Source organism: Heterodontus francisci, chromosome 31, assembly GCF_036365525.1.
Source record: "Heterodontus francisci isolate sHetFra1 chromosome 31, sHetFra1.hap1, whole genome shotgun sequence".
Classification (NCBI taxonomy): Eukaryota; Metazoa; Chordata; class Chondrichthyes; order Heterodontiformes; family Heterodontidae; genus Heterodontus; species Heterodontus francisci.
In genome coordinates this window covers 6,470,870-6,489,980 of record NC_090401.1, presented here as the reverse complement: position 1 = coordinate 6,489,980, position 19,111 = coordinate 6,470,870, and the positions used below count along the sequence as shown (strand labels likewise).

General features: G+C 49.5%; 1 protein-coding gene across 5 annotated transcripts in view; it reads left to right on the top strand.

Moving 5' to 3' along the window:
• Nucleotides 1–19,111, top strand: part of nipal3 (NIPA like domain containing 3) — a 288,597-nt gene that overhangs the window by 208,097 nt on the left and 61,389 nt on the right. For all 5 annotated transcript variants that reach the window (XM_068011074.1, XM_068011071.1, XM_068011073.1 and 2 more), the window contains one exon: nucleotides 16,642–16,730. In XM_068011074.1, the coding sequence (XP_067867175.1) occupies nucleotides 16,642–16,730 (89 nt within the window). The remainder of the gene's footprint in view (nucleotides 1–16,641; nucleotides 16,731–19,111) is intronic.

The window sequence follows — 19,111 nt, the reverse complement described above, 5'->3', positions numbered from 1 at the left end:
CTGGGGTTCAGATCCTCAGACACGAGGCACTCCCCTGGGTTCAGATCCTCAGGTACTGAGCACTCCCCTGGGTTCAGATCCTCAGACACTGAGCACTCCCCTGGGGTTCAGATCCTCAGGTACTGAGCACTCCCCTGGGTTCAGATCCTCAGACACTGGGCACTCCCCTGGGGTTCAAATCCTCAGGTCCTGAGCACTCCCCTGGGTTCAGATCCTCAGACACTGGGCACTCCCCTGGGCTTCAAATCCTCAGGTACTGAGCACTCCCCTGGGTTCAGATCCTCAGACACTGGGCACTCCCCTGGGTTCAGATCCTCAGACACTGAGCACTCCCCTGGGTTCAGTTCCTCAGACACTGGGCACTCCACTGTGGTTCAGATCCTCAGGTCCTGAGCACTCCCCTGGGTTCAGATCCTCAGGTACTGAGCACTCCCCTGGGTTCAGATCCTCACACACTAGGCACTCCCCTGGGGTTTAGATCCTCAGGTACTGAGCACTCCCCTGGGTTCAGATCCTGAGACACTGAGCACTCCCCTGGGTTCAGATCCTGAGACACTGAGCACTCCCCTGGGTTCAGATCCTCAGGTACTGAGCACTCCCCTGGGTTCAGATCCTGAGACACTGAGCACTCCCCTGGGTTCAGATCCTCAGGTACTGAGCACTCCCCTGGGTTCAGATCCTGAGACACTGGGCACTCCCCTGGGGTTCAGATCCTCAGGTACTGAGCACTCCCCTGGGTTCAGATCCTGAGACACTGAGCACTCCCCTGGGGTTCAGATCCTCAGACACTGAGCACTCCCCTGGGGTTCAGATCCTCAGGTACTGAGCACTCCCCTGGGTTCAGATACTCAGACACTGAGCACTCCCCTGGGGTTCAGATCCTCAGACACTGAGCACTCCCCTGGGGTTCAGATCCTCAGACACGAGGCACTCCCCTGGGGTTCAGATCCTCAGACACGAGGCACTCCCCTGGGTTCAGATCCTCAGACACTGAGCACTCCCCTGGGTTCAGATCCTCAGACACTGAGCACTCCCCTGGGGTTCAGATCCTCAGGTACTGAGCACTCCCCTGGGTTCAGATCCTCAGACACTGGGCACTCCCCTGGGGTTCAAATCCTCAGGTACTGAGCACTCCCCTGGGTTCAGATCCTCAGACACTGGGCACTCCCCTGGGCTTCAAATTCTCAGGTACTGAGCACTCCCCTGGGTTCAGATCCCCAGACACTGGGCACTCCCCTGGGTTCAGATCCTCAGGTACTGGGCACTCCCCTGGGTTCAGATCCTCAGGTACTGAGCACTCCCCTGGGTTCAGATCCTCAGACACTGGGCAGTCCCCTGGGATTCAGATCCTCAGGTACTGAGCACTCCCCTGGGTTCAGATCCTCAGACACTGGGCACTCCCTGGGTTCAGATCCTCAGACACTGAGCACTCCCCTGGGGTTCAGATCCTCAGGTACTGAGCACTCCCCTGGGTTCAGATCCTCAGACACTGAGCACTCCCCTGGGGTTCAGATCCTCAGGTACTGAGCACTCCCCTGGGTTCTGATCCTCAGGTACTGTGCACTCCCCTGGGGGTCAGATCCTCAGACACTGGGCACTCCCCTGGGTTCAGATCCTCAGACACTAGGCACTCCCCTGGGGTTCAGATCCTCAGACACTGAGCACTTCCCTGGGGTTCAAATCCTCAGGTACTGAGCACTCCCCTCGGTTCAGATCGTCAGACACTGGGCACTCCCCTGGGTTCAGATCCTCAGACACTGAGCACTCCCCTGGGGTTCTGATCCTCAGACACTGGGCACTCCCCTGGGGTTCAGATCCTCAGACACTGGGCAGTCCCCTGGGGTTCAGATCCTCAGGTACTGAGCACTCCCCTGGGGTTCAGATCCTCAGGTACTGAGCACTCCCCTGGGTTCAGATCCTCAGCTGCTGAGCACTCCCATGGGTTCAGATCCTCAGACACTGGGCACCCCCCTGGGGTTCAGATCCTCAGACACTGGGCAGTCCCCTGGGATTCAGATCCTCATGTACTGGGCGCTCCCCTGGGTTCAGATCCTCAGACACTGGGCACTCCCCTGGGTTCAGATCCTCAGGCATTAAGCACTCCCCGGGGTTCAGATCCTCAGACACTGGGCACTCCCCTGGGTTCAGATCCTCAGACACTGGGCACTCCACTGGGGTTCAGATCCTCAGGTACTGAGCACTCCCCTGGGTTCAGATCCTCAGACACTAGGCACTCCACTGGGGCTCAGATCCTCAGGTACTGAGCACTCCCCTGGGTTCAGATCCTCAGACACTGGGCACTCCCCTGGGGTTCAGATCCTCAGGTACTGAGCACTCCCCTGGGTTCAGATCCTCAGACACTGAGCACTCCCCTGGGTTCAGATACTCAGACACTGAGCACTCCCCTGGGGTTCAGATCCTCAGACACTGAGCACTCCCCTGGGGTTCAGATCCCCAGACACTGGGCACTCCCCTGGGTTCAGATCCTCAGACACTGAGCACTCCCCTGGGTTCAGATACTCAGACACTGAGCACTCCCCTGGGGTTCAGATCCTCAGACACGAGGCACTCCCCTGGGGTTCAGATCCTCAGACACGAGGCACTCCCCTGGGTTCAGATCCTCAGACACTGAGCACTCCCCTGGGTTTCAGATCCTCAGGTACTGAGCACTCTCCTGGGTTCAGATCCTCAGACACTGAGCACTCCCCTGGGGTTCAGATCCTCAGGTACTGAGCACTCCCCTGGGTTCAGATCCTCAGACACTGGGCACTCCCCTGGGGTTCAAATCCTCAGGTACTGAGCACTCCCCTGGGTTCAGATCCTCAGACACTGGGCACTCCCCTGGGCTTCAAATCCTCACGTACTGAGCACTCCCCTGGGTTCAGATCCTCAGACACTGGGCACTCCCCTGGGTTCAGATCCTCAGACACTGAGCACTCCCCTGGGTTCAGATCCTCAGACACTGGGCACTCCACTGGGGTTCAGATCCTCAGGTACTGAGCACTCCCCTGGGTTCAGATCCTCAGGTACTGAGCACTCCCCTGGGTTCAGATCCTCACACACTAGGCACTCCCCTGGGGTTCAGATCCTCAGCAACTGAGCACTCCCCTGGGGTTCAGATCCTCAGGTACTGAGCACTCCCCTGGGGTTCAGATCCTCAGGTACTGAGCACTCCCCTGGGTTCAGATCCTCAGACACTGGGCACTCCCCTGGGGTTCAGATCCTCAGGTACTGAGCACTCCCCTGGGTTCAGATCCTCAGACACTGAGCACTCCCCTGGGGTTCAGATCCTCAGACACTGAGCACTCCCCTGGGGTTCAGATCCTCAGACACGAGGCACTCCCCTGGGGTTCAGATCCTCAGACACTGAGCACTCCCCTGTGGTTCAGATCCTCAGGTACTGAGCACTCCCCTGGGTTCAGATCCTCAGACACTGGGCACTCCCCTGGGGTTCAGATCCTCAGGTACTGAGCACTCCCCTGGGTTCAGATCCTCAGGTACTGAGCACTCCCCTGCGGTTCACATCCTCAGGTACTGAGCACTCCCCTGGGGTTCCGATCCTCAGGTACTGAGCACTCCCCTGGGTTCAGATCCTCAGGTACTGAGCACTCCCCTGGGTTCAGATAATCAGACACTGGGCACTCCCCTGGGGTTCAGATCCTCAGGTACTGAGCACTCCCCTGGGGTTCAGATCCTCAGGTACTGAGCACTCCCCTGGGTTCAGATCCTCAGACTCTGGGCACTCCCCTGGGGTTCAGATCCTCAGACACTCGGCACTACCCTGGGTTCAGATCCTCAGGTACTGAGCACTCCCCTGGGTTCAGATCCTCAGACACTGGGCGCTCCCCTGTGGTTCAGATCCTCAGGTACTGAGCACTCCCCTGGCTTCAGATCCTCAGACACTGGGCACTCCCCTGGGTTCAGATCCTCAGGTACTGGGCACTCCCCTGGGTTCAGATCCTCAGACTCTGGGCACTCCCCTGTGTTCAGATCCTCAGACACTGGGCACTCCCCTGGGTTCAGATCCTCAGGTACTGAGTACTCCCCTGAGTTCAGATCCTCAGACACTGGGCACTCCGCTGGGGTCCTGATCCTCAGACACTGGGCACTCCCCTGGGGTTCAGATCCTCAGGTACTGAGCACTCCCCTGGGTTCAGATCCTCAGACACTGGGCACTCCCCTGGGTTCAGATCCTCAGACACTATGCACTCCCCTGGGGTTCAGATCCTCAGGTACTGAGCACTCCCCTGGGTTCAGATCCTCAGACACTGGGCACTCCCCTGGGTTCAGATCCTCAGGTACTGAGCACTCCCCTGGGTTCATATCCTCAGACACTGAGCACTCCCCTGGGGTTCAGATCCTCAGACACTGGGCACTCCCCTGGTGTTCAGATCCTCGGACACTGGGCACTCCCCTGGGTTCAGATCCTCAGGTACTGGGCACTCCCCTGGTTTCAGATCCTCAGGTACTGAGCATTCCCCTGGGGATCAGATCCTCAGACACTGGGCACTCCCCTGGGTTCAGATCCTCAGACACTGTGCACTGCCCTGGCTTCAGATCCTCAGGTACTCCCCTGGGGTTCAGATCCTCAGGTACTGGGCACTCCCCTGGGGTTCAGATCCTTAGACACTGAGCACTCCCCTAGGTTCAGATCCTCAGGTACTGGGCACTCCCCTGGGGTTCAGATCCTCAGGCACTGGGCACTCCCCTGGGTTCAGATCCTCAGACACTGGGCACTCCCCTGGGGTTCAGATCCTCAGGCACTGAGCACTCCCCTGTGGTTCAGATCCTCAGACACTAGGCACTCCCCTGGGTTCAGATCCTCAGACACTGGGCTCTCCCCTGGGTTCAGATCCTCAGACACTGGGCACTCCGCTGGGGTTCAGATCCTCAGACACTGGGCACTCCCCTGGGGTTCAGATCCTCAGACACTGGGCACTCCCCTGGGTTCAGATCCTCAGACACTGGGCTCTCCCCTGGGTTCAGATCCTCAGACACTGGGCACTCCGCTGGGGTTCAGATCCTCAGACACTGGGCCCTCCCCTGGGTTCAGATCCTCAGACACTGGGCACTCCCCTGGGTTCAGATCCTCAGACACTATCCACTCCGCTGGGGTTCAGATCCTCAGACACTGGGCACTCCCCTGGGTTCAGATCCTCAGACACTGGGCACTCCCCTGGGTTCAGATCCTCAGACACTGGGCACTCCGCTGGGGTTCAGATCCTCAGACACTGGGCACTCGCCTGGGTTCAGATCCTCAGGTACTGAGCACTCCCCTGGGTTCAGATCCTCAGACACTGGGCACTCCCCTGGGTTCAGATCCTCAGACACTGGGCACTCGCCTGGGTTCAGATCCTCAGACACTGGGCACTCCGCTGGGGTTCAGATCCTCAGACACTGGGCACTCCCCTGGGGTTCAGGTCCTTGGGGGCTGAAAGCTCTACTGGGGTTCAGTTCCTTGGGGGCTGAGTACACCCCTGTACCCCCATCGAATATCGAGTATTTGTGTATGAGCCTTGCCATGGAGTCATATTTATACAGTACAGAAACAGGCCCTTCGGCCCATCATGTCCATGTCGACCATCAAGCACCTAACTATTCTAATCCAATTTTCCAGCACTTGGCCCGTAGCCAGTGAATGTCAGCAAGCTATTCAATCAGGCAACCATTTGCAAACTAATTTTTGAATGTAAATGCTCAACCTCCCCCTCCTTCCACCATTCCCCCTCCCAAGGGATTTGACTTCTGTCTGAGATTTAGTAACTTGCCCCAGATTTTTTTTGCTGTATTAAGTTTGCGGACGGCACAAAGGTTGGTGGAGTCTGCGGATAGTGATGAGGATTGTCAGAGGATACAGCAGGATATAGATCGGTTGGAGACTTGGGCGGAGAAATGGTAGATGGAGTTTAATCCGGACAAATGTGAGGTAATGCATTTTGGAAGATCTAATGCAGGTGGGATGTATACAGTAAATGGCAGAACCCTTAGGAGTATAGACAGGCAGAGAGATCTGGGCGTACAGGTCCACAGGTCACTGAAAGTGGCAACGCAGGTGGATAAGGTCGTCAAGAAGGCATACGGCATGCTTGCCTTCATCAGTCGGGGCATAGAGTATAAAAATTGGCAAGTCATGCTGCAGCTGTACAGAACTTTAGTTAGGCCACACTTAGAATATTGCGTGCAATTCTGGTCGCCACACTACCAGAAGGACGTGGAGGCTTTGGAGAGGGTACAGAAGAGGTTTACCAGGATGTTGCCTGGTCTGGAGGGCATTAGCTATGAGGAGAGGTTGGATAAACTCGAATTGTTTTCACTGGAACGACGGAGGTGGAGGGGTGACATGATAGAGGTTTACAAAGTTATGAGCGGCATGGACAGAGTGGATAGTCAGAAGCTTTTTCCCAGGGTGGAAGAGTCAGTTACTAGGGGACATAGGTTTAAGGTGAGAGGGGCAAAGTTTAGAGGGGATGTGCGAGGCAAGTTCTTTACACAGAGGGTGGTGAGTGCCTGGAACTTGTTGCCGGGGGAGGTGGTGGAAGCAGGTACGATAGCGACGTTTAAGAGGCATCTTGACAAATACATGAATAGGATGCGAATAGAGGGATACGGACCCCGGAAGTGCAGAAGGTTTTAGTTTAGGCAGGCATCAAGATCGGCGCAGGCTTGGAGGGCCAAATGGCCTGTTCCTGTGCTGTACTGTTCTTTGCTCTTTGTTCTTATATATAAATGACTTGGATCTTGGAATACAGAGTGGAATCTCAAAATTTGCTGTTGATACCAAACTTGGAGGTGTGGCAGTACATAGATAGGCTAGCAGAATAGGCAGACAAGTGGCAAATGGAATTTTGTACAGAGAAGTGTGAGGTGATGCATTTTGATGTAAGGGATAGGGTGAGGTAATATAGATTTAATGGCGCATTTCTAAAGAGTGTGCAGGAACAGAGGGACCTGGGGGTGCATGTGCGTCCATCTTTGAAGGCGGAAGGCAATATTGAGAAAGTGGTTAGCAACGCATATGGAATCTTGAGCTTCATAAATGGAAGTATTGAATACAAAAGCAGGGAGGTTGTGATGAATCTCTGTAAAGCTCTGGTTCGGCCACAACTAAAGTATTGTGTCCAGTTCTGGTCACCACACTTTAGGAAGGATGTCATAGAGTAATACAGCACAGAAACAAGCTCTTCGGCCCATCGTGTCTGTGCCAGCCATCAAGCACCTAACTATTCTATTCCCACTTTCCAGCACTTGGCCCATAGCCTTGCATGCTATGGCATTTCAAGTGCTCATCTAAATACTTCTTAAATGTTGTGAGGGTTCCTGCCTCTACCACCACTTCAGGCAGTGCGTTCCAGTTTCCAACCACCCTCTGGGTGAAAAAATATTTCCTCAAATCCCCTCTAAACCTCCTTCCCCTTACCTTAAATTTATGCCCCCTGGTTATTGACCCCTCCGCTAAGGGAAAATGTCTCTTCCTATCTCACCTATCAATGCCCCTCATAATTTTGTATACCTCAATCATGTCCCCCCTCAGGCTTCTCTGCTCTAAGGAAAACAACCCTAGCCTTTCAGTCTCTCTTCATAGCTGAAATGCTCCAGCCCAGGCAACATCCTGGTGAATCTCCTCTGCAGCCTCTCCAGTGCAATCACATTCTTCCTGTAGTGTGGTGCCCAGAACTGTACACAATACTCCAGCTGTGGCCTAACTAGCGTTTTATACAACTCCATCATAACCTCCCTGCTCTTATATTCTATGCCTCGGCTAATAAAGGCAAGTATCCCATATGCCTTCCTAACCACCTTATCTACCTGTGCTGCTGCCTTCGGTGATCTATGGACAAGTATATCAAGGTCCCTCTGACACTCTGTACTTCCTAGGGTCCCACCATCCATTGTATATTCCCTTGCCTTGATAGTCCTCCCAATTTGCATCACCTTACACTTCTCAGGATTAAATTCCATTTGCCACAGCTCCGCCCATCTTACCAGCCCATCTATATCATCCTGTAATCTAAGGCTTTCCTCCTCACTATTTACGACACCACCAATTTTCGTGTCATCTGCGAACTTACTGATCATACCTCCTATATTCACATCTAAATCATTAATGTACATTACAAACAGCAAGGGTCCCAACACCGATCCCTGTGGTACACCACTGGTCACAGGCTTCCACTCGCAAAAACAACCCTCGACCATTACCCTCTGTTTCCTGCCACCAAGCCAATTTTGGATCCAATTTGCCAAGTTGCCCATGGATTCTTACCTTCTTAACCAATCTCCCATGCGGGACCTTATCAAAAGTCTTACTGAAGTCCATGTAGACTACATCAACTGATGTGAGGATCCTTGACAGGGTGCAGAGGAGATTTAACAGAATGGTTCCAGGGATGGGTGATTTTAGTTACAAGGTTAGGTTGGAAAAGCTGTGGTTGTTCTCCCTGGAGCAAAGGAGATTGAGGAGAGATTTGATAGAGGGTACAAGATTATGACAGGCTGAGATAAGTTCGAAAAAATTTTGCCATTAGCTTATGGTACAAGGACTAGGGGACACAGATTGAAGGTTTTGGACAAGAGATGCAGGGGGAATGTGAGGAAGATTTCTTTTATGCTGTGGGTGGTAATGACCTGGAACCCGCTGCCCACGAGGGTGGTTGATACGGAAACGATCAATGACTTCAAAAGTAAATTGGATGGGCACGTGAAGGAAATAAACTTGCAGGGCTACAGGGATCAAGGGGGGAAGTGGGACTGACTGGATTGCTTCACGGAGAGCTGTCATGGACTTGATGGGCTGAATCGCCTCCTTCTAGTCATTAGAAAAATGATTGGGGATCTGGTCAGATTTGGAAAAACAGGTGGTGCAGTTAAGGTCCATGTTATTTCTTGCTGCTTGGAAAGTCCCAGTGAATTAGGTACATCACTGTGTCTGACACAATTTCACTCCCTCAGCACTGCACCACAACCTGTTGCTATAGTAGCAGCCAGGACCTCCCGTAGTATGTGGCAGCCAAGCTTATCCAGGACATTAAGGTTTATAATGTATTGAATTACAAAGCTGTTAAAGCCTGCTTAAAGTTGCAGAGTTAAAAATGACAGAACGATAGACTCACAGAAGGTGACGATTTGGCCTGTTATGCCTGTGTAGACCTCAGAAAGTACTCTTAGAAACCTAGAATGGTTACAGCTCAGAAGGAGGCCATTTGGCCCACAGTGTCTCTGCCGGCTCTCTGGAAGACCAACTCACCTCGTCCCACTTGCCTTTTCCCTGTAGCGTTGCAAATTGTTTTTCTTCAGATAATTATTCAATTCTCTTTTGAAGGCCTTGATTGAATCTGCCTCCACCACACTCTCAGGCAGTGCATTCCAGATCCGAACCACTTGCTGTATAAAACAGTTTTTCCTCATGTCGCTGTAACTGCTTTTGCCAATCACCTGAAATCGGTGACCTCTGGTTTTTGACTCTTCTCCCCCAATGGGAACAGTTTCTCCCTATCTACTCTGTCCCGATCCCTCATGATTTTGAACACCTCTATCAAATCTCCTCTTAATCTTCTCTTCTCGAAGAAGTACAGCCCCAGCTTCTCCAACCTATCCACGTAACTGAACTTCCTCATCCCTGGAACCATTCTCATGAACCTTTTCTGCATTCTCTCTAATTCCGGCACATCCTTCCAAAAGTGTGCTGCCCAGAATTGGACACAAAACTCCAATTGAAGCCAAACCAGTGTTTTATACACATTCATCATATAACTTTGTTGCTTTTGTACTTATTGCCCTATTTATAAAGCCCAGGATTCCGTATGCTTTATTTGCTGCTCTTTCAACCTGCCCTGCCACCTTTAGTGACTTTGCACATAAAGCCCCAGGTCCCTGTGCTTTTGAACCCTCTTTAGAATTATATTCTTTGTTTTATATTGCCTCTACCAAAATGAATCACTTCACACTTCTCTGCATTAAATTTCATCTGCCACTTGTCCGCCCATTGCACCAACCTCTCAAAGTTTATTGAACTTTATCACTATCCTCCTCACACTTCACTATACTTCCATGTTTTGTATCTTCCGCAAATTTTGAAATTGTGCTCTGTATACCCAAGTTTAGGTCATTAATATATATCAAGAAAAGCAGTGATCCTAACACTGACCCCTGGGGAACCCCACTGTATTTCTTCGTCCAGTCCGAAAAGCAACCGTTCGCAACTATTCTGTTTCTTGTCACTGAGCCAACTTTGTATCCATGCTGCCACTGTCCCTTTTATTCCATGGGCATAAACTTTGCTGACAAGCCTGTTAATGTGGCACTTCATCAAATGTGTTTGGAAATCTATCACATCAACTGCATGCCCTCATCAACCCTCTCTGTTATCTCATCAAAAGCTCAAGTAAGTTAGTTGAACACAATTTGTAGTTAATAAATCCGTGTTGACTTTCTTTAATTAATCAACATTTGTCCAAGTGACTGTTAACTTTATCCCAAATTATCGTTTCTAAAAGTTTTCCTGCCACTGAGGTTAAACTAATTGCCTTGTAGTTGCAGGGCTTAGCCATACATCCTTTTTTGAACAATGGTGTAACATTTGAAATTTTCCAGTCCTCTGGCATCACCTCTATATCTAAGGAGGATTAGAAGATTATAGCCAGTGCCTCCACAATTTTCACCCTTGCTTCCCTCAATGTCCTTGGATGAATCCCATTTGGTCCTCGTGACCTATCAACTTTAAGTACAATCAATCTAATACCTCCTCTTTACCAAATTCTCGCCCATCCAGTGTCTTAACTGCCTCCTCTTTCACTATGACTTTGGTAGTATCCTTTTCCTTGGTAAAGACAGATGCAAAGTCCTCATTTAGTACCTCAGCCATGCCTCCTACCTCCATGCATAAATCCCCTTTCGGTCTCTAATCCACCCCACTCCTCCCTTTACCATCCTTTTACTATTTATATGCCTATAGAAGACCATTAAATTCCATTTTATGTTAGCTGTCAGTCTCTTCTTATAATGTCTCTTTGCCTCTCTTATTTCCCTCTTCACTTCCCCTCTGAACTTTCTGTGTTCAGCCTGATTCTCAATTGTATTATCAACCTGACATCTGTCATATGTACCCTTTTTCTACTTTATCTTACTCTCTCTCTGTCATCATCCAGGAAGCTCTGGATTTGTTTGACCTACACCCTTTGACTGTACTCAAATTACCTCCTCTTTGAAGGCAGTTCTGCTACTGTTTTGCCTGCCAGTCTTTGATTCCAATTTTACCTGGACCAGATCTGTTCTCACCCCATTGAAGTTGGTCCTCACCCAATTAATTAGTTTTACTCTGGATTGCTCCTTGTCCTTTTCCATAGCTGAACCTGAATCTTATGATACAATGATCACTGTCTTCTAAGTGTTCCCCTGTTGACACTTGATCCACTTGGCCCATCTCATTCCCTAGAACCAGATCCAACAATGCCTCCTTTCTCATTGGACTAGAAACATTCTGATGTAGAAAATTCTTCTGAACATACTTCAAAAACTTTTGCCCTTCTCTGACTATTGCTATCCCAGTCTATATTATGATAATTAAAGTCCCTCATTATAGCTACTCTATAGTTCTTGCATGTCTCTGTAATTTCCTTGCAACTTTGTTCCTCTATATCCTTCCCACTAGACAGTGGCCGATAGAATACACCCAGCAATGTAATAGTACCTCTACTGTTTCTTAGCTCGAACCAAATAGATTCTGTTCTTGAGCCCTCTGGGACATCCTCTCTCTCCGGCACTGTAATGTTCTCCTTAATCAACACTTCTACCCCATCTCCTTTCTTTTCTTGTCTATATTTCCTGAACACCTTATATCCAGTAATATTTAGTATCCACTCCTGCCTTTTTTTGAGCCAGGTCTCCATTATCGCCACAACATTATATTCCCACGTGGCTATCTGCACCTGCAGCTCACCAACCTTATTTACCACACACTGCACATTCACATACGCGCATGTACATTTTGGCTGCCGCTCTGGACCCGAGCCCCATCAATCCATTTCTACCTTTGTTGTTGCTTTTTAACATCTATCTGTTTACCCCATCCTGCACTCTCATGCATCTTTTTACTTCTCCACTCAGGTACTCTGCCCCCTCAATTCCTTTCCCCAACCCTTCAGTATTCCTTGACCTTCCTGCCCTTTTGTCGCTGTCCCAGGCTTGACTCCAAGAACACAAGAAATAGGAGCAGTAGTAGACCATATGGTCCATTGAGGCTGCTGTGCCATTCAAAATGATCATGGCTGATCTTGGGATTCGACTCAACTTTCCTGCCCACTCGCCATATCCCTTGATTCCCTAAGAGACCAAAAATCTGTCTTTCCCAGCCTTAACAATGGAGCATTCACAACCCTCTGGGGTAGAGAATACCTAAGATTTACAACCCTTTGAGTGAAGTAATTTCTCCTCATCTCAGTCCTGAATGATTGACCCCTTATCCTGAGACTGTCCCCTCATGTTTTAGATTCCTCGACCAGTGAAAACAATCAGTATCTATCCTATCTATCCCCTTTAGAATCTTACATGTTTCAATGAGATCACCTCTCATTCTTCTAAACTCCAGAGAATACAGGCCTAATTTGCTTAGCTTCTCATCATAGGACAACCCCCTCATACCAGGGACCAATCTAGTGAACCTTTGCTGTACCGCCTCGAATGTAAAGATATGCTTCCTTAAATATGGAGACCAAAATTGTACACAGTACTCCAGATGTGGTCTCACCAATTAGGTAAGCCTTCAGCTTCCCTCTGTGCCTCTCTTGCCATCCTCCGATGTGTACATTCAGGCACTTGGCACTGGCTCATAACGAGCAGCAATCCAAATTGCCCTATCCCACTCTTTTGTTCACCTGCTCCCCATTGTGCCTGCTGGGGGTTAATCTTGCCAATCTTCCTCCTGCCCAACTCACCCCTCGCACTGTTGACCCTGTGGACTCTGCCAGTGGATGAGCTCTCACTGCCCTTCTATGAATCTGCCTCCAGAATGACCGTTCACTTGTGAACGAGGCGTTTGCCATCCATGAACTTATTGTGGTTGATTGCATTGGCATCATGGCCTTCATGGAAACCTGGTTGAGGGATGATGACACCTTGCCTCTTTAATGGAGCCTTGCCATCTGGCTACATCTTCTGTCATTTGCCCCGCTAATGACCTGACCCACTTCTCCTCTGGAGCCTGCTTCTCCTTTGAGCATCTCACCTTGTTCCACCCCTCTGAGTTCACTGCCCTCTTTTCCACCCTAAATCTCTCACTGCATGTAAACTCCTTAACCCATATTCACAGCCACCCTCTCGACCTTGTCACCTCACGTCGTCTTGCTAGTCCCATTATAGCTTCTACAGCAGATGGACTACACTGGATCAAGAAGGTGGCTCACCACTATCTTCTGAAGGGCATTAGGGATGGGCAACAAGTGTTTGCCTTGCCAGCAATGCTCACATCCCATGAACCAATAAAATCAATTGTATCATTCTCCACCCACATCCCCCTTCCATGCCCCAATCCTACCTCCTGCACTTTCAAAGTCTGAACGATCTAGCCTTTGGCCCTCCATTCACCACAATATTTCTGCAGCTACTGATTTGCTCAACTGCACCCTCACCTCACCTTTGATTTCCTAATCCCCAATAAAAGGATCAGTCTCTCTCACCTTGGCCATTTCCCCTGGTACAACCCTCATCTTCACTGCCTGAAATCCAAGGAACCCAGGTTTGAAAGGATATGGTGGACAAATGGTTTAACCATCCCATGCCAGATCTGCCTGGTCCACTTAAAACGCTATCAGGTCCTGCTGTTGTCTGCTAAAACTGCTCACTATTTCAGGGTCATCTTGGAATGCAAAGATAATCCAGTTTCTTTTCACTGCAAACAGTTTTCTTAAACCCCTCTCCCCTGTTCCCTCCACCCTCACCTCCAACAATATGTGCAAGGAGTTGATGAAATTCTTTGGATGGTCTTGATCTTAGTGACAAACAGCTGGCCTGCTGTGTCCCTTCCTCCCACTAGCCCACTGGGCCAAACTCTCTATAATGCCCCCCGCGCTGGCCCTGAACTCACTCCCTTCTCCCATTTCTCACCTATCTCCGCTCATGCCCTCTCCGAGCTTGTCCACGAGACCTACTTCCTGTTCTGATTAAACTGCTGATCAGCCAACTTCCCCTCTTGGTCCCCATGTTAGCTGATATTGTAAACAGTTCTCTCTGTTCATGTGTTGTCCCTCTCTCCTTCAAATCTGCCGTCATCACTCCTCACAAAAAACTCTTGATCCCACTTCCCTTGCAAACTACCCCCCATCTCCAATCTGCCTTTCCTCTCCAAAGGCCTTGAGCATGTTGTCGCCTCCCAAACCCATCTTTCCCGGAACCCCATGTTTGAATCACTCCAACCAGGTTACTACCCGTGCCACAGTATCGAAACAGCTCTTATCAACATTACAAATGACTTTGACAAAAAGAAACTTTCCCTCCTTGTCCTTCTCGACCTGTCTGCAGGCTTTGACATGGTTGCCCACACCATCTTCCTCCAACACCTCTCCATGGTCATCCAGCTGGGTCGGACTGCTTTTACCTGGTTCCATTCTATTCCATCTAATCATAGTCAGAGAATCACTTGCAATGGCTTCTTTTCCTGTTTCCCAAGGATCTATCCTTGGCCCTCTCCAATTTCTTATCTACATGCTCTCCCTTGGCTACATCATCCGAAAACACAGCATTAGTTTTCACATGTATGCTGACGACACTCATTTCTACCTCACCAACACTTCTTTCGACTCCTCCACTATTGCTAAGTTATCAGACTGCTTATCCAACATCCAGTAACTGGGTGAGCAGAAATGTCCTCCAATTAAATGTTGGGAAGACTGAAGCCATTGTTTTCAGTCCCAGCTCCAAACTCCATTCCCTAGCTACCAGGTCCATCACTCTCCCTGACAACAGTGTGAGATTAAGCCAGTCTGTTCACATCCCTGGTGTCACATCTGACCCCGAGATGAGCTTCCGCCCTCCTATTTGTGCCATCACTACAACCACCTATTTCCACCTCCATAACTTCACCCATCTTCGCCCTTGTCTCAGTTCAACTGCTGCTGAAACTCTCATTCATGCCTTTGTTACCTTTAGTCTTGACTATTCCAATGCACTCCTGGCTGGTCTCCCACATTCTATCCTCCGTTAACTTGAGGTCATCCAAAATTCTGCAGCCTGTGTCTTAACTTGTACCAGGTCCCCGTTCACATATCACCTCTATGCTTGCTGACCTAAATTGGCTTCCAGTCAAGCAACATCTTTATTTTAATATTCTCATCATTACTTTCAAATCTGTCCATGGCCTCCCTATCTCTGTAATCTCCTCCAGCCCTACAACCCTCCAAAATATCTGCTGTCCTCTAATTCCGGCCCCTTGTGCATCTCTGATTTTAATCCCTCCTTCTTTGGCTGTGCCTTCAGTCTAGGCCCTAAACTGGAATATCCTCGCTACGCCTCTCCACCTCGCTTTCCTCTTTTTAAGACACTGCTTAAAACCTATGTCTTCGACCAGGCTTAAGGTTATCTGACCTGATTTCTCTTTGTGTAGCTCAGTGTTCCCTATCTTTCCTGAACACCTTGTATCCAGGAGTATTTAGTAATCAGTCCTGCCCTTTTTTTGAGCCAGATCTCCATTTTCACCACAACATTGTATTCCCATGTGGCTCTCTGCACCTGCAGCTCACCTTATTTACCACACATACCTGCACAGTAAACTTAATTTAGACCTTTGCCTTGGTCCTGTTCTCCTGTCCTTTCCCTATACGCTTCTAAAATTTTATATTTCAAATATTTATCCACTTCCCTCAAAAGTTATTCTGAAATCTGATCAGAGATTCCAAATCCTAAACACACTCAGTGTAATAATAATTCTACCCTTTGTTCATTTCAGTTCTGATCTTCAATTTATTCCCTCTAGTTAACAACTCATTGACCAATGGAAGTTATTTTCCCTGATTTATTTGATCAAGCCCCACAAAATTTGAACTGATACCTTCTCTGTTCCTTTTTCTCTAGAATCTTCTCAGAACTAAATCCTTTCATCCTAGGATTTTCAGACTTATGCAATCTCTCTCAGCCTAAAGCTGGTGCCCAAACTAGACCCGATACTCTTAAGTAATGGTTTGTGCAGGTTTAGTCTTGCCTCTTTGCTCGGTGCCCCATTTATAAAGCCCAAGATCTTATTTGCTTTTCATTAAACTTTTTCCACAATTTAATATAAACTTTTCACTGATATAGGACTGAGCTGGGTCTGCTCACATTCTGGGACAGTGGATCCCACTCTGTCCTTTGGCGCTCTGGGACAGTGGATCCCACTCTGTCCTTTGGCGCGCTGGGACAGTGGGTCCCACTCTGTTCTTTGGCCCTCTGGGAAAGTGAATCCCACTCTGTCCTTTTGCGCTTTGGGACAGTGGGACCCACTCTGTCCTTTGGCGCTCTGGGATAGTGGGTTCCACTCTGTCCTTTCGTGCTCTGGCGTATTGAGTCACCTGTTAGGTGTGGGAAGCTCAGAGGGTTCAGTGCCAGGACACCATGTTCTTATTGAAGGGGTTTGGTGTTGAGGAACCTGAGATGAAGCTGTTCTTTGTTTTATTGAAGGTTTCTGCGTGAGGTTTCTGAGTTATACGACGCATCCCAGATTGCCAGCCTCAGCTACATTCTTTCCACAACAATTGCCGTCATCGCTGGTGAGTATCTGTGCAGTCCAATCAGCATCTGCTGTAACAGAGTATCAGCCCCCGGGGTTAGTGTGGGGGTCAGGGAGTGGAGTAGCAGACTCTGGGGGTTAATGAGGGGTCTGAGAGTGGGGTAACAGACTCTGGGATTCTTGAGGGGTCTGGGAGTGGGGTAACAGACTCTGGGGGTTAGTGAGGAGTCTGGGAGTGGGGTAAAAGACTCTGGGATTCTTGGGTCTGGGAGTGGGGTAACAGACTCTGGGGGTTAGTGAGGAGTCTGGGAGTGGCGTAAAAGACTCTGGGATTCTTGGGTCTGGGAGTGGGGTAACAGACTCTGGGGGTTAATGAGGAGTCTGGGAGTGTGGTAACAGACTCTGGGATTCTTGAGGGGTCTGGGAGTGGGGTAACAGACTCCGGGATTCATGAGGGGTCTGGGAGTGGGGTAACAGACTCTGGGATTCATGAGGGGTCTGGGAGTGTGGTAACATACTCTGGGCGTTAGTGAGGGGTCTGGGAGTGGGGTAACAGACTGGGCATTAGTGAGGAGTCTTGGAATGGGGTAACTGACTTGGAGTTAGTGAGGGGTTTGACAGTGGGATAACAGACTCTGGGGGTTAGTGGGCAGTCTGGGAATGAGGTAACAGGCTCCAGGGATTAGTGAGGGGTCTAGGAGTGGGGTAACAGACTGGGTGTTAGTGAGGGCTCTGACAGTGGGGTTAGTGAGGAGTCTGGGAGTGTGGTAACAGACTCTGGGATTCTTGAGGGGTCTGGGAGTGGGGTAACAGACTCCGGGATTCATGAGGGGTCTGGGAGTGGGGTAACAGACTCTGGGATTCATGAGGGGTCTGGGAGTGTGGTAACATACTCTGGGCGTTAGTGAGGGGTCTGGGAGTGGGGTAACAGACTGGGCATTAGTGAGGGGTCTTGGAATGGGGTAACTGACTTGGAGTTAGTGAGGGGTTTGACAGTGGGATAACAGACTCTGGGGGTTAGTGGGCAGTCTGGGAATGAGGTAACAGGCTCCAGGGATTAGTGAGGGGTCTAGGAGTGGGGTAACAGACTGGGTGTTAGTGAGGGCTCTGACAGTGGGGTTAGTGAGCAGTCAGGGAGTGGGGTAACAGACTTTGGCAGGGATAGTGAGTTGTCTGGAAGTGGGGTAATAAACTCTGATGGTTAGTGAGCGGTCTGGGAGTGGGGTAACAGACTCTGGGGATTAATGAAGGGTCCGTGAGTGGGGTAACAGATTCTTGGGGTTTATGAGGAGTCTGTTCCCTAACTACTGACTCCATCCCTCTATCTGGCAACTGTCTGATGCTGGACTAGACTGTTCTGGGTGTTATAGAAACACAGGAAATAGGAGCAGGAGTGGGCCATTTGGCCAGTCAAGCCTACTCCACCATTCAAACAGATCATGGCTGATTATCTACCTCTACGCCAATTTTCCCCTATCCCTATATCACTTGATGTCATTAATATCCAGAAATCTGTCGATTTCTGTCTTGAACATGCACAATGATTGAGCTTCCAAAGCCCTCTGGGGGAGAGAATCCCACAGATTCGCCACCTTCTGAGTAAAGAAATGCATCCTCATCTCAGTCTTAAAAGGCTTACCCCTTATTCTGAGACTGTGTCCCCTGGTTCTTGACTCAACAGCCAGAGGAAACATCCTATCCATATCCACCCTGCCACACCCTATAAGAATTTTGTAAGTTTCAATGAGATCACCTGTTGTTCTTCGAAACTCTAGAGAATACAGGCCCAGTTTCTGCAATCTCCACTCATAAGACAATCTCGCCATCCCAGGGATTAGTCTGGTGAACCTCCGTTGCACTCCCTCTATGGAAAGTATATCCTTCCTTAGATAAGGATATCAAAACTACACAATACTCCAGGTGTGGTCTCACCAAGGCTTTATACAATTGCAGCAAGACATCTTTACTCCTGTACTCACATCCCCTTGCAATGAAGGCCAACATACCATTTGCCTTCTTAATTGCTTGCTGCACCTGCATACTAGCTTCTAGTGACTCATAAACAAGGACATCCAGGTCCCTTTGGACATCAACACTTCCCAACCTCCCACCATTTAAGAAATATTCTGCCTTTCTGTTTTTTCTACCAAAGTGGATCACTTCAACACTATTTACATTTTATGCCATCTGCCATGTTCTTGCCCATTCACTTAGCCTGTCCAAATCCCCCTGAAGCCTCCTTGCATTCTCCTCACAACTTAAAATCTCACCTCGTTTTGTGTCACCAGCAAACTTGGAAATATTACATTTGGTCCCCATGTCCAAATCACTGATATAGATTGTGAACAGCTGTGGCCAAAGCACTGATCCTTGTGGTACCCCACTAGTAACAGCCTGCCATCCTGAGAATGGCCTGTTTAT